Below are 13545 nucleotides of genomic sequence, written 5' to 3' on the forward strand. Positions count from 1 at the left end.
CCAAGGTGACAGTAGATTTGATAACTGGCACTACCATTTACAAGGGTCACATTTGTGCCAATTTAAGCCCCTTCTGTGTTTGTTATTTCGAGTCCAATATACTTGCAAGTATTTCTCTGTGTAGACACAGTCCTCAAAGGATCACTTGCATCTTGTTAAATCAGAAAATCTGGTAGGTTAAAACACCACTCATGACAATTTGCTCCATTTCCCTGTAATTCAAGCTTTGGTGTCCACTGAGATATCATTTCCTCTGTCTCTCAGGACTCTTCTTCAAGCCCCTCAGAGTTGTCAGGAAATTGTATGGCAGTGATTCTCAAACCTATTCTTATGACCCACCAGCTGGAGACCTCCCAGCCAGAATACTTCCAAGCTGGGTAGCCAGTGGCACTGTCCTGGTGTAGCCACTGTCAACCCCACTGGCCTCCTGAGCATGCTCCATTTTCTCTCAAGTGGGGCTTGGGGATCCTCACCAGCCACAATAAGGCTGGGCCAGTTTTGGGTGGGGTTCCTGGAGGATAGGAGAAGGGCGGATGTGATCCCTCTCCACAAAAGTGGAAGTAATGAGAAGGTAGGGAACTACAGGTTGATTATTCTGTTCTCTGTGGTAAGTAAATGTAAATATTTCTAAAACAAAGGATAGAGCAGTTTCTGAAATCCAATAGATGCAGGATCCGAGGCAGCACGGTTTTACTAGAGGTAGGTCTTGTCAGATGAACCCGATTCATTTCTTTGACTGAGTGGCACTTTGTTATAGAATACACCTGCAATGTGCCTAATTTAGGCGTCGGGATTTACACCATGTAAAAAATGGCCACAACTAAATTTGGTCATGTGGAGAGGCGCTCAATATATTCTATATACCACATGGAAATTTAAGCCTATTCTATAAAATATAGGCATGCTTTACATAATCCGCACTATGGTTCACAAAATTATCTACGGCGAAGCCCGGGGATACATGACAGACCTGATCGACCTACCAACTAGAAACACATCCGGATCAACACGAACGTACCTAAATCTGCACTACCCAAGCTGCAAAGAACTCAAATACAAATCTACCTACGCATCCAATTTCTCCTACATAAGCACACAACTGTGGAACGCATTACCAAAAGCCTTGAAAACTACGTACAACCACCTAAACTTCCGGAAATCACTAAAAACTAACCCGTTTAAAAAGGCATACCCTACCAACCCAACATAAATGCTGATTTCTACAGTGCCTAAATTGTCTCATATGCAACTCAAAAGGGGGCAGGACTGAGGAAGGGCATCAGCGGGTCAGAGGCATTCCCAAAATTTAGGCCCAGTGTTATAGAATAGGGTCATTTATGCGCCCAACTGCCATTTGTTGTGTGCCAGCATTCAGGGCCACCAAGAGACTGAGCCGGGCCCGTGGCAAGGCCTCCCCGGGCCCCTGCCCCAATCACTACTGCTGTTGCCTCCCTCTCCTGCACCCATGCTGCCGGCGCCGCAGTCCCCCATCTCCACCTGCCTACCCTCAGCTCCTTCGACAGCCCCCTTCTGTCTGCCACTGGACCCCCCCTGCACTTTTTTAAAACTCTAAATCGGCAGCGCAGCACCAGCGAGCAGTGCCTCACGTCTGTGCGAAAGTGTCAGATCGCCTCGGGCCTCCCCTCACTGTGCCCAGGCCTCACAGAAATAGGAAGTTACATCAGACGAGGGCAGGACACAGTGAGGGAAGGCCCGAGGCGATCTGCTGCTTTCACACAAACGTGAGGCACTGCGCTGCCAATTTAGAGATTTTTTCTTTAATGCAGGGGGCCCGGTGGAAGACAGAAGTGGGCTGTTGAGGGAGCTGAGGGTAGGCAGGTGGACAGGTGGAGACAGGGGACTGTGGTGCTAGCGGCCTGGGAGAGGGAGAGACACCCCGGCGCCGGGCCCCCCTTGGAGGCCCAGGCCTAGGGAAGTTTGCTCCCTCTGCCTCCCCTCTCGGCAGCCCTGCCAGCATTTATACCAGGTTTAGGTCACTTAGCACTAAGTGACCTTTAGAGGACTAGTGTTTGGTGCAGATCTTCCCATCCTCTGGGTGCCATTTACTGGATCTGGCTCTTAACTTATTTTTGAGCCTAGGTGAACTTACTTCTTTCTGCCACTCCAGGACAGAACAGAGCACGCTCTTTGAAGGCGTGCACACTTTTCACCAAGAGTGTGCACGATTCCCAAAGAGAGTGCACTCCTATCCGATAATGCACACATGTATGACTAGTGCACGTATGTGCACACTATCAGGAAAGAATGCCTGCAATAGTGTGTATTCTTTGTGAAAAGTGTGCAGTCTTCCAGAAGAGTGCACAGTTTTTCCAAGAGTGCACACTTTTAATGATATTGCTGCCATATTGAAATAATAGAGGGGAAAACCCTAAACAAAAAAAACAAATAGTCCTGTAAACCACACAGGAAACGATACGAAATGCAAATATTCAGGCTGCACAGCCCTTGTATTTATAGAGAAGTTGAAATGATATTTTTAAACCAGTAAAATGCAAACAAGAGCACAGTGATAACCGAACTGAACAGAGATGCAATTCATTTTAAGGAATCCCAGGTTCACAATACCTGCTCACAGCCAGTGTCAAGTAGTCTGTACATCCTTTGATCTTGTTTTGAGCTTCTAGGTGAGTCATGCTCTCTGTGCTTTCCCCATTGATAGCCAGAATAACATCTCCAGGGCACAGGTTTGCCAGAGCAGCCTTACTCCCAGGATTAATCTGTAAAAGGCGTGATATTGTTACTTATCAATGCGAAGATCTCTGGAACTTTATTCTGTACAACAGGAGATGAAACAATATGGAACATGAAGGAAAGAGATAGAAAGTAACCTGATAAATGGTGAGGGGGGGGGGGGGAAGAGGGGAGAAATGAGAGAAGAAACCTGAAAGGGAATAGGAAAGTGACCTGGGGGAAGATATAACACAAGGAGGCCAAAAGAGGTGGTGGAAAGCTATGATCCATAAGGAAAGGCAGTGTTAGAGAAGAGGGATAAGGAAGGAACTCAAAAGAGTAACATGGAGGGGGGGGGGGGGGGAAGAAGAAGGTGGGAGAACAGGGAGAGGAAATTGATAGAGATAGAGATAGATAAGAAAAAGATGGACACAAGAAGGAGGTGATTGGAGAAGAAAGCAGGTCCTTAAAATAAAAAGTAGGGTAGAACGAGTAAATAGGAAAAGATGGTTTACTCTTTCAAAGAGTACTAAGATGAGGGGACCCACTATTAAACTAATATCTATTAAACAGAAAGCAAATCAGAGAAGGGATGTCTTTGCTCTCTTAATCCCTCATGTACATCCCTTGCTGATATGAGCATTTTTTAAAAATCTACCTGGAGCCTGGAGCTGGTGTAAAGCCTAGCATGAAGGTTTTTCCCAGAACACATGTATTCCCCTTGTAAAATGCAGAATCCACTTGTAAATTTTAGTCCTACCCAAGCCCCACTATATATATATATATATATATATGCAATATACCCATGCAAATATTGTTCTTTTCCCTTTATTTATTTTCAATTTTCTAGCTCACCTATAACTAAGCAATTATCAATAAAAACATACATAATTCAAACAATACTCAACATTTGTAGACAATTTGCTTAGTTTCCATACACCAATACCCTCAAGATTGAAACACTGGCCTAAAATATGTTTTCAGCTGTTTTTTAAACCTAACCAAATCTGCAGCAAGGTGCAACTTTTTAGGTAACCTTTTCCACAGTAAAGGTCCACCAAATGAAAGGGACAGATTCTCTTCATAAAGGTGGTTAATAAATCCCAATAAATAAATACCTAAATAAAATGCAATAAATAAAATAGTGCCTTGTCTCTTCGTCTGTCTAATCCCCTTCTTTGTGTGCTGTGTCTCTTGTTTTCTTGTTTGTTTGTTTCCTTTCTCTTCCTTGATTTTTATTTTACTGTTTAGATGTATTTAATAAATTTGTGGTACATCAAATGGAGTGGAAGAGCAGCCTAGTGGTTCAAGCACCATCCTACCATCCTTGACATCCAGAGGTGGCTGGGTTCAAATCCCACTGCTGCTCCTTGTGATCTTGGGTAAGTCACTTAACCCTCCATTGCCTCAGGCACAAAGTTATACTGTGAGCCCTCCAGGGACAGAGAAATACCCAGTGTATCTGAATGCAACTCACCTTGAGCTACTACTGAAAAAGATGTGAGCTAAAGCCAAATAAATAAAGGTAGGTGATTATGATATGTTTCTAAACTAATAGTCATAGAGGTGGATGTAGATAAATATCTCTAGATATCTATATATCAGATGCTGAAAAATGTGAACAGATGCACAATTTGTAGGTTGTTTTTCTGAATCAGATACAAAATTTAATGACCGAGACTAATTATTGTACCATTCAACTCCCCCTATTCCCCATATACAGAAAGGTTATAGTTTACAAGGCCTTCACTAATTTATGAACGAGGGTCATGATGCCCTGTCTTGACCTCCTGTGACACACAGTGAATTGTCCTGAGGGTTACTAATACTCTAAACTGGTAACACCTGCCATATTTCTCCCATTCTTACCGTTGAACTATATTTCTGTCACAAAAGCAAGTTCTCCTCACTCACGCTGCTTTCAAGCCCAATTTGTAGGGGATCTGAGAGAGGAATAGCTGAATAAGTGCTTCTCGTATCTGCTATTCTATCTACTATAGGACAGGCTGGCAACATCTGACTCCAGATTTGAAAAGGCGAGCGATTAAATCTAAAGAAAATGCATTGCAATGGTACTGCGAAGGGGAAGTGAATGGGTTTGATGTGTTACTATGATAGGCAGAAAATTGTATGTGTCGGGTTTTTAAGCTCTTGACAGGTCTGAAGTGTTCAATCATTTTAATGTCAAATTCCTTACAGTCCTGGATGGTTCTGAACCTCACTTTTGGTATCCTGATCAGAAGCTCATTAAAGCAATGGTCTAGTCCTGAAAAATGTTCCCTGAGATGCCTTGGTTTTCTCTGTGGTACAGAATCTTCTGTCAGTGAATTCTTCTCTTTAACTTCTGGCTCCTTAGATTTTGGCAGGCTGCTTCTTTTCCACACCCTCAGTACAGATTCTTAATGGTGGGAACGGCTAATTAGGCTCCTTTAACAGCCTTTACTTCCTGACCTGAGGCAAATTAGAAGGTAATGTGTTTTAGCCCCCTGATCAAAGGGGCCTTTTCAAAGTCTGGGGAAGAGAAAGCCACTGACAGGCTAACAAGAGAATGAATTGCAATTTACAAACTTTAGGAAAGGGAGAACTTGCTCAGATTGAAAGACTAATAGCTGCATCCTATAATGGACCAGCACATTGTTAATGCTGAGGACAGGATTCCTTTCTCTATGGGGCTTGTGTGCTTATAAAAGTAAAGTTAGTCCCCTGTATGCAAGTTGTGAATGACTTATGGGGGCTGCCACATTTGTGATGGTTTATTGGCAAACTATTAGGGGGGAGGGTTGCCATTGCCTCTTCCAGTCGTGATTACCCTCTGGCTAACACTAGGTACTCATTTACTGACTGAAGCAGATGGGATGGCTGGGTTGGCTAGAAGCTGGGCTACCTAACTGAAATCCCAGTGTGTGATTTGAACTCGGGTCATAGTGCAGTAAGTGACCTACCAGTTGTACCACACTGTGTGTGTGCACAGACTGACTCAAAAGGCTGATGTGGCTCTCCTTATATCTACCTCAAGCCACTAGCTGAGCTGATTCGGTCAATGGACACTCAGTTCTACATCTATGCGGATGATCTCCAGCTACTCATACCCATTGAACCTGACTTACCTACAACCTTGAATAAACTGATTACTTGCCTAACATCAATTCAAGAATGAGCAAAACACAACAAACTTTGCCTGAACCCAAGTAAAACCAAGCTTCTCTGGGTCCCTAACATAAGTGGATACATACCTGACATCAAAATCGCTTTTGGGAAGTATGAACTTCCCCTCAAACCACAAGTCAGGGACCTTGGAATACAGTTAAATTCAACACTTACTCTGATTCCCCAAATCCAAGCAACCTTCAAGAGCTGCTTCTACTATTTGCGACAGCTATGCTGCCTCTCTCCTTACATCGAGAAGGTAAATCTTATCCCAGTTGCGCATGCCACGATAACATCAAGACTGGATTACTGCAATGCACTATACAATGGCCTGACTACAAAGGGCCTGCACTAGCTCTAGTTGATTCAGAATGCAGCAGCAAGACTCAAGGTTGCAAGCGACGTGGCCATATCACACCATTTTTGCAAAAACTTCATTAGCTACCAGTACAATACAGGGCTAAATTTAAAACTCTGTCTGATCTTCAAGGCCCTGAAAGGAAATGGCCCCGAGTATCTGAAGAATAGGATGATCCTCCACACACCGCCAAGGACACTAAGGTCCTCCCAAGGACTTTCACTAACCACACCCTCCAAAAGTCATTACACGATGTGATATTCGCAAGCGAGCCTTCTCCGGAGTAGCCCCCACACTCTGGAATGCATTGCCTGAAAGGCTCTGCTTAACACAAGACTATCTCTACTTCAGGAAGCAGGTGAAAGCTTGGCTCTTCAACCAGGCCTTTAATGGAAGATGTAACTAACTTATTAATCTCACTCACACACACAAGGAGTGACTCAGGCTTAACATACTGCAGCAGGACATGTTTATCCATTCCAACCCTATCTGAGATCATATTTAACCATCTCTCTGACCTCATGTGCAACTTTCTTCAAATCAGTCACCTTACTTTCTAACTCTTCCTACTTTCTTACCCATCTATATGTTACAACTTTGCCTTACCTTTCACTATCAATTATAATGTTCCATTACGTATTGTGCTGATGTTGCAAGTAGTATTCCATGCCATACTTTGTATTAATTGAATATTTTTACTGCTGTAATTACCTATGGCTCATGTTTAATCTATGCTTACTGTACACCGCCTTGAGTGAATTCCTTCAAAAAGGCGGTAAATAAATCCTAATAAATAAATAAATCTCCAATCTAGCTCCCAGTGGTCCCCTTCTCCCCAACACCATCTATGGCCCTATGTACACCAGTAACAGGTGGTTTAGGAAACCTTATCTGCATTTTTCCCTTTAGTCCATGTCAGAGGATCTGTGCAAGAAAAAGAAGGCTTTACAGGCAGTTTCTTGGTCAGTAGCTGTATTTTTATGAGAGACAGAAGAAGAGCGAACAAGAGAGCAGATTCATCCTGAGGAGAGCACAAATGAATGCATCAGTGGCGTAGCCAAGGGTGGGCCTGGGTGGGCCCAGGCCCACCCACTTTGGGCTTAGGCCCACCTAGTAGCAGCATACCTATAATGTGGTTGGCAGGGATCCCCAAGCCCTACCAGCCAAAAACTCCCAGCAACTGTCCCTCCTGCATACAGTACCTTATAAATAGCATATCTTCGCCTGCAGTGAGCAGCGACTGATACATACTGTTCGCACTGGCTCCACAGCCTTCCCTCTGATGTATTCCCGCCTATGTGGAAACAGGAAGTTGCATCAGAGGGAAGACTGTGGGGCCAACATGAGCAGTGTGTATTAGTTGCTGCTCACTGCCGGTGAAAATCTGCTATTTAAAAGGTATTCAGGTTAGGGGGATGTTTAAAAGATCATATTGCATGCAGGCGAGAGAGGGAGAGACCAAATCACTTGTGGGACAGGGTGGCGTTCTTCTGCCCACCCATCTTGGGCCCAGGCCCACCCAAAATTGTGTGTCTGGCTACGCCCCTGGAATGCATGTTTCTATACTTCGTTCTTGGTAAACTTACACATAAAATATATCATGTCCTGGGGTTCCTTGCAACACAAACATGTGAGATGTGCACCATCCTGAATCTATTTGGATTTAGCTCAAGGTGAGTTCATTCAGGTGTACTAGGTATTTCCCTGTCCCCAGAGAGTTTATAATCTAAAGAGCTGATATTCAAAACTATTTAATAAGGTAGAAGAGGCTTTTACTTTGTTAAATGGTGCTCAGGCACCTATCCAGGGATATTGAACAGCACTTGCCCAGATTGTATCACTGAATATCCCCTCTAATTGCCTAAGCTGAAACCAGTTGAGATGGACATGGGAGAAGCCACTGCTTGCCCTGGGATTGGTAGCATTGGAATTTTGCTTCTCTTTGGGATTCTGGAATCTTGTTACTCTTTGGGATTCTGTATGGAACCTTGTTATTCTTTGGGATTCCAGAATCTTGCTATTCTTTGGGATTCTGTATAGAATCTTGCTACTTTTTGGGATTCCGGAATCTTGTTACTCTTTGGGATTCTGCATGGAATGTTGCTAATTGGGTTTCTGCCAGGTACTTGTGACCTGACTTAGCCACTGTTGGAAACAGGATACTGGGCTAGATGAACCATTGGTCTGACCCAGTATGGCTATTCTTATATTCTTATGGCTATTCAGCAACAGGAGGAGGGTGTCTGGGAGCAGAGTCGAGGTGGAGTCAGCTCTTAAATAGCAATCCTATCTTTGTCTGGTTTAACTTATCCAGTTAAGAACTGAATATTGACCTTAACCGGATAAATGCTGGCTGTCCACACATACCCAGATATTCAATGCCAATGTCCAGACATGGCATAAAGCTGGCAGCAACCAATAACCACTGTCTGCCAATGGTTAAATATTAACCTCTATGTTTGTACCTGAGGCAATGGAGGGTTAAGATCATAAGGACAGACATGGGGATTTGAACTGGGCTTCCTTTTCATCAGCCCTTTAGCTAACCACAAGGCTACTCCTCCACTATTTGCTTATTGTGTGAACAATAGATGAATTAAATTGGTCCGTCTGCCCCAGAATTACATAGCTGTCTTGCAGACCAGTTGGATGACCACAACAAACCTTTCTCTCTGCAAACTGGCAGTACTGGGTTTCTTCTGAAGTGAATGATTTCATCAGAGTAACATCTGAAAAATGCAGCAAGCTCCCTGCCCCAATACAAAACATTTTCTATTTTGTCCAGTCTGGCACAGTCCTGAAGTGTTTGTGGGGTGTGTTAACAAAACAAAGCTAATGCCAAGTCAAGGTCAGACCCTGCCTAAATGGAAATACATGAGTCACTCTTTCCGCTTGGTTTCCTACTCTGAATTATCAGTATGTGTCGCTAACCTAATGAAGTTCACGCTCTCTAAACATTTCAAGATTTACTTACTAACATGCACCAGAGTCGAAAATGACATATCCTTTCTGTGTCTCTATGAATCAATACCAGTTCCTCATTTCCTGTTTTTAGGAGCCGTGGTATAGCTTGTTATTATTTTAGAGGTATGGCTGCCTCACCAACCTGTGTCACTCGCTGAATTCCATTTGATTTTAGCTTGGACAAATGTTGAAGGCTTTTATTGGTTATGAACAAATAAAGAATGATGTGTATTGTGTACTTATGAAGAAATGCAAGATTATTTAATAAAACAGTAAATTGTGTCATATTTTATCTCCCAGGATGCTCAGCTTCTGTGGTAAAGATACCTTTCTGTCACAGTCACAGTCCTATGGGATGTCCTACCAAACCAGAATCTCCTATTTACGGACTATTTCAGAGTGTTAGTTTTTCAGCTTGTTGTATCAGTATAGATGGAAACATTCTATGTAATGTATCTCCTAACATTTCCTAAGATTCATCTTTCTGTTTATTTCTGTTTCTACAGATCAGCAGGGAGGGGTTTCTGACATTATCCAGGTCAAGGAATCTTCCCAGCTAAATTAACACTTTCTTCAAAGTATTATTCAACTGGTGCAGCCTTAGAACAAACCAAGGCAAGAGAAGGTAGCATGGTGGAGTCAGCTGGCAGGTTGTTTACCTGCGATGTTTTGTGGCCTGTAGCTGCTCAGGAGGACGTGGCTGGAAGCACTGCTGTGCCCTTCCTCTTCAGGTACTCTCAGAGGATGCACTTCCTTTGCTTGCGTGCATGCGGAGACATGCGGGCCCAATGCAAGCAGGGCTCAGATTCGTGATCTGGCCCCAAGCACTGGACACACGAATCGTGTGGGTCCGTGGTGCTAATCTTCCTGTTGCAGCTGAGGCACCACTTCAAGCTGTTTTTGTCCTTTTCCTGCATGATTCTGGTAAGTCTTCTTTCTTTTCTTTTGGAGAGCTAAGTAAAAAGAAACCGACCGTTGGGAACAGCGGAAAACTTAGGCTAAAGAAGGAAGGGAAGGTACAGGGGCGTTCCTACCTAGAGAGGAGGTGGGAACTCCACACATGCTCAGAGGATTTTTAAAAAACCAAACAAACTCTCTGAGCTATTGGAGAGCTTTTTTCTGTTCAATGGGAGCCGTCGGATGACGTCACCTATATGTGGTTGACTTATCCTGCTGTCCACGGAGAACCAACATTACAGGTAAGTAACTGCACTTTGCTATGTACAAGATCTTAGCCTCAACCAAGACACAAAGAAGGGATTGCCCTCAGCTCATAGCCTCAGATCCTACACTGGACCTTTGAATCACACTGTAATCTGCTACCCTCATCTAGGGATCATTACATTTATAGAGCATCTTTCATCTCAACAAGATGGCAGAGCCCTCTGCAAACTCTGTACAGGTTGCAACTCATGACGGTCAATTCTGCATAGGGCATTTAGGTAGCATTTGGATCATCCAACTTTGAGCATGCACAATTTCCTGGGTATTTTACCCAAGACTTGTGGAATGCTGAGCCTTTTATAAAACACATGTGAGGATGCTAGGAAAGACAAGTGTAAGTGCTGGCACATCCAGCGGGAACAGCCTTTTTAATAAGCAACAAAAGAGCAGCAGCAGTTGAGATTTTCAAAGTGCAAGTGATGATTTTACAACCTGTGTCTGCAACTGCTGGATTAAACAAATGCAGAGGCCCAGGAAGAGCCAATTCAGGCAATGTTGAGGTGGTTTTAAACACCAGAGAGGTTCACACAATTGCTACTCAATCACTGGGGCAAATCCCATGTCTAAATGAGCTGTTTGCTGACACTTACATCTGCTTCAGAGCAGGTGTAAATGCTGATATCCAGATGGTCTTTTAGTAGTTAATAAACAGAAATAAAACAAAAGAAAAATAAGATGATACATTTTTTATTGAATTAATTCAATACATTTTTGACTAGCTTTTGACAGTCAGAACCTTCTTCCTCAGGTCAGGGCAGATTTTTAACTGATGCGTTGCCAATGTAAAACTGGAAATGCATATTTTTCCAGCCCATCTAAAACAGGTGCACACCATCCTTGAAAACCACAGACCTCCATGTGTTAAAGGCCACTTTCTAAAATAGTTATTTACAGACTCTGGTCATTTGCACTTGAAAGGCCACTGTTTACATGTGTAAAAGCCATGAAAGCCTTCTAAAAGGACCTTCAAGGTTTGTTGAACTGTAGCTAAAATAAGAAAAGCCCACAAATCATACTCCACTTTACTGTAAGGACACCACAGGGTCAGTTTTCAGCTGTGGGATACCGGACTATGGACATCCCTGGGACTGGCTGAGTCAGTCCTGATGCTAACCCACTGCATCTACAACAGAGGTCCTCAATCTGATTCTTGGAAATTCTCCAGGCCACTTTCATTTTCACGGTATTCACAATGGATATGTATGTGACACCTTTGCATTCAACAAAAGGTGGTTCATGCAAATTTCTCTCATACATATTCACCTGAAAATGAAACTCACCCAGGGAATCTCTGAGAGTCAGGCTGATGACCACTGATCAAGAAGACAAGTGCAGCATTAGTAAAACCAGGAATGGCTCAGTCAGGGCTGGTGCCAGGATGTTAACTCCCCTAGACAAATCTTTAGCCTTGCACCCCCTCTCAATTCACTTTTAGACCCCTTAGCGCCCCTCCCTCAAGATTTGGAAAATTAAACAATCATGACCATCCCAACACCATCTCTTCCAGAACAATCCTACAAAATCACCTATTTGGGCATCAGAAATGTCTCATAACATTTGCTTGCTATACTAATATCATGCTTTTTCACTATCATGTTACCCAAAATCCTCTGTAATACTAAATGTTTATTTCTTATACTTCTCCACCATTCATGATGTATTGTAAGCCACATTGAGCCTGCAAAGAGGTGGGAAAATGTGGGATACAAATGCAACAAATCCTATATAATAAAACGCACCTCCAACATTCTGAAGCTGACTGCATGGCTGAGGCATTCCTGCTCTCTGTATCCATCTCCTGAATTGACATCACATACTTCTGGGGGTTCGTCACAAGCAGAAGTGACCAACCACACCAGGTTTCTCGGCTTCAGAATGTTGGAGGTGCATTCTATTAAATAGGATTGGTCAGTTCCTTGAAGCACAGCCAGAGCTTAGCTTCCTGCACAGTAATACTCAGACACCAGAGAGAGAGAGAGGGAGGGAGGGCCTGACACCAGAGAGGGGGGGGGGGGGGGGGGGGGGAGGAATCTCTGTCACACACACACACTCTCTCTCTCACACAATGTCTTTCTCACTCTCACACACTGTCTCTCACACACTCTATGAGGCAGATGCAGCAACCAAACGTAAAAAAATCTAAATCGTTAAAGTCCCTAACGATTTTAAAATAACGAAAAATGCACCAAAAAAAAAAGTCACACATGCTGAGATCGGTATTGAAACGTACAATGTACCAAAGAATCACAATACACATCGTTAATCGGCCCCCAAATCATGCGCAGAGCAGCCAAGCGTTATGTTAGCTGCTCTGCGCATGCCACAAACAGTCAAAACACAGTCAAATCACAAGCACATGGCTCCCAAATCAAATCAAAACAAAAATTTAAAAAAAGGGTCGGGAGGGGGCAAGGGCGCTCATCAGGAGCGTCCTGTACGGACGGCCTTGCCCCCCCCCCCCCCGCTGCTCGCCACTTTCCGCCGCTCCCCCCACCCCGAAAAAGCAAAATGCTAGCTGCCCCGGTCCCCCTCCCTTCCTCACTACTCTCTCACTTCAGCTCCGCCTCCCGACATCCTCCGTCCTGTGCCCCGCCCCCTTTTGGGGTCGTCGCCGCCATTCCCCTCTTCCATCGGGCCCCCCTCCCTCTTACCGGGCCCGTGCAGCGCCTCTCTCCTCTGTCCGAAGGCGCTGCACGGGCAAGAAGAAAGCTGATGGCTGCCTTCGCCCAGCTTCGATGGCGCGTCTTTCTCCTGCTGGGCCCGCCCCTGTCTGACGTCAGACAGGGGCGGGCCCAGCAGGAGAAAGACGCGCCATCGAAGCTGGGCGAAGGCAGCCATCAGCTTTCTTCTTGCCCGTGCAGCGCCTTCGGACAGAGGAGAGAGGCGCTGCACGGGCCCGGTAAGAGGGAGGGGGGCCCGATGGAAGAGGGGAATGGCGGCGACGACCCCAAAAGGGGGCGGGGCACAGGACGGAGGATGTCGGGAGGTGGAGCTGAGGTGAGAGAGTAGTGAGGAAGGGAGGGGGCAGGGGCTGCTCGAATTTTGCTTTTTCGGGGTGGGGGGAGCGGCGGAAAGTGGCGAGCAGCGGGGGGGGGGGCAAGGCCGTCCGTACAGGACGCTCCTGATGAGCGCCCTTGCCCCCTCCCGATCCTTTTTTTATT

The 13545-nt window shown here is 44.7% G+C and overlaps 1 protein-coding gene across 1 annotated transcript in view; it reads right to left on the reverse strand.

Annotated features, from left to right (window-relative positions):
* The window catches only part of PDLIM4 (PDZ and LIM domain 4), a 122295-nt gene that overhangs the window by 70051 nt on the left and 38699 nt on the right, over positions 1-13545 (reverse strand). Inside the window, exon 2 of the mRNA XM_030211541.1 lies at positions 2587-2738. Within this exon, the coding sequence (XP_030067401.1) occupies positions 2587-2738 (152 nt within the window). The remainder of the gene's footprint in view (positions 1-2586; positions 2739-13545) is intronic.

The sequence above is a fragment of the Microcaecilia unicolor genome, chromosome 8 (genome assembly GCF_901765095.1).
Source record: "Microcaecilia unicolor chromosome 8, aMicUni1.1, whole genome shotgun sequence".
Lineage (NCBI taxonomy): Eukaryota > Metazoa > Chordata > Amphibia > Gymnophiona > Siphonopidae > Microcaecilia > Microcaecilia unicolor.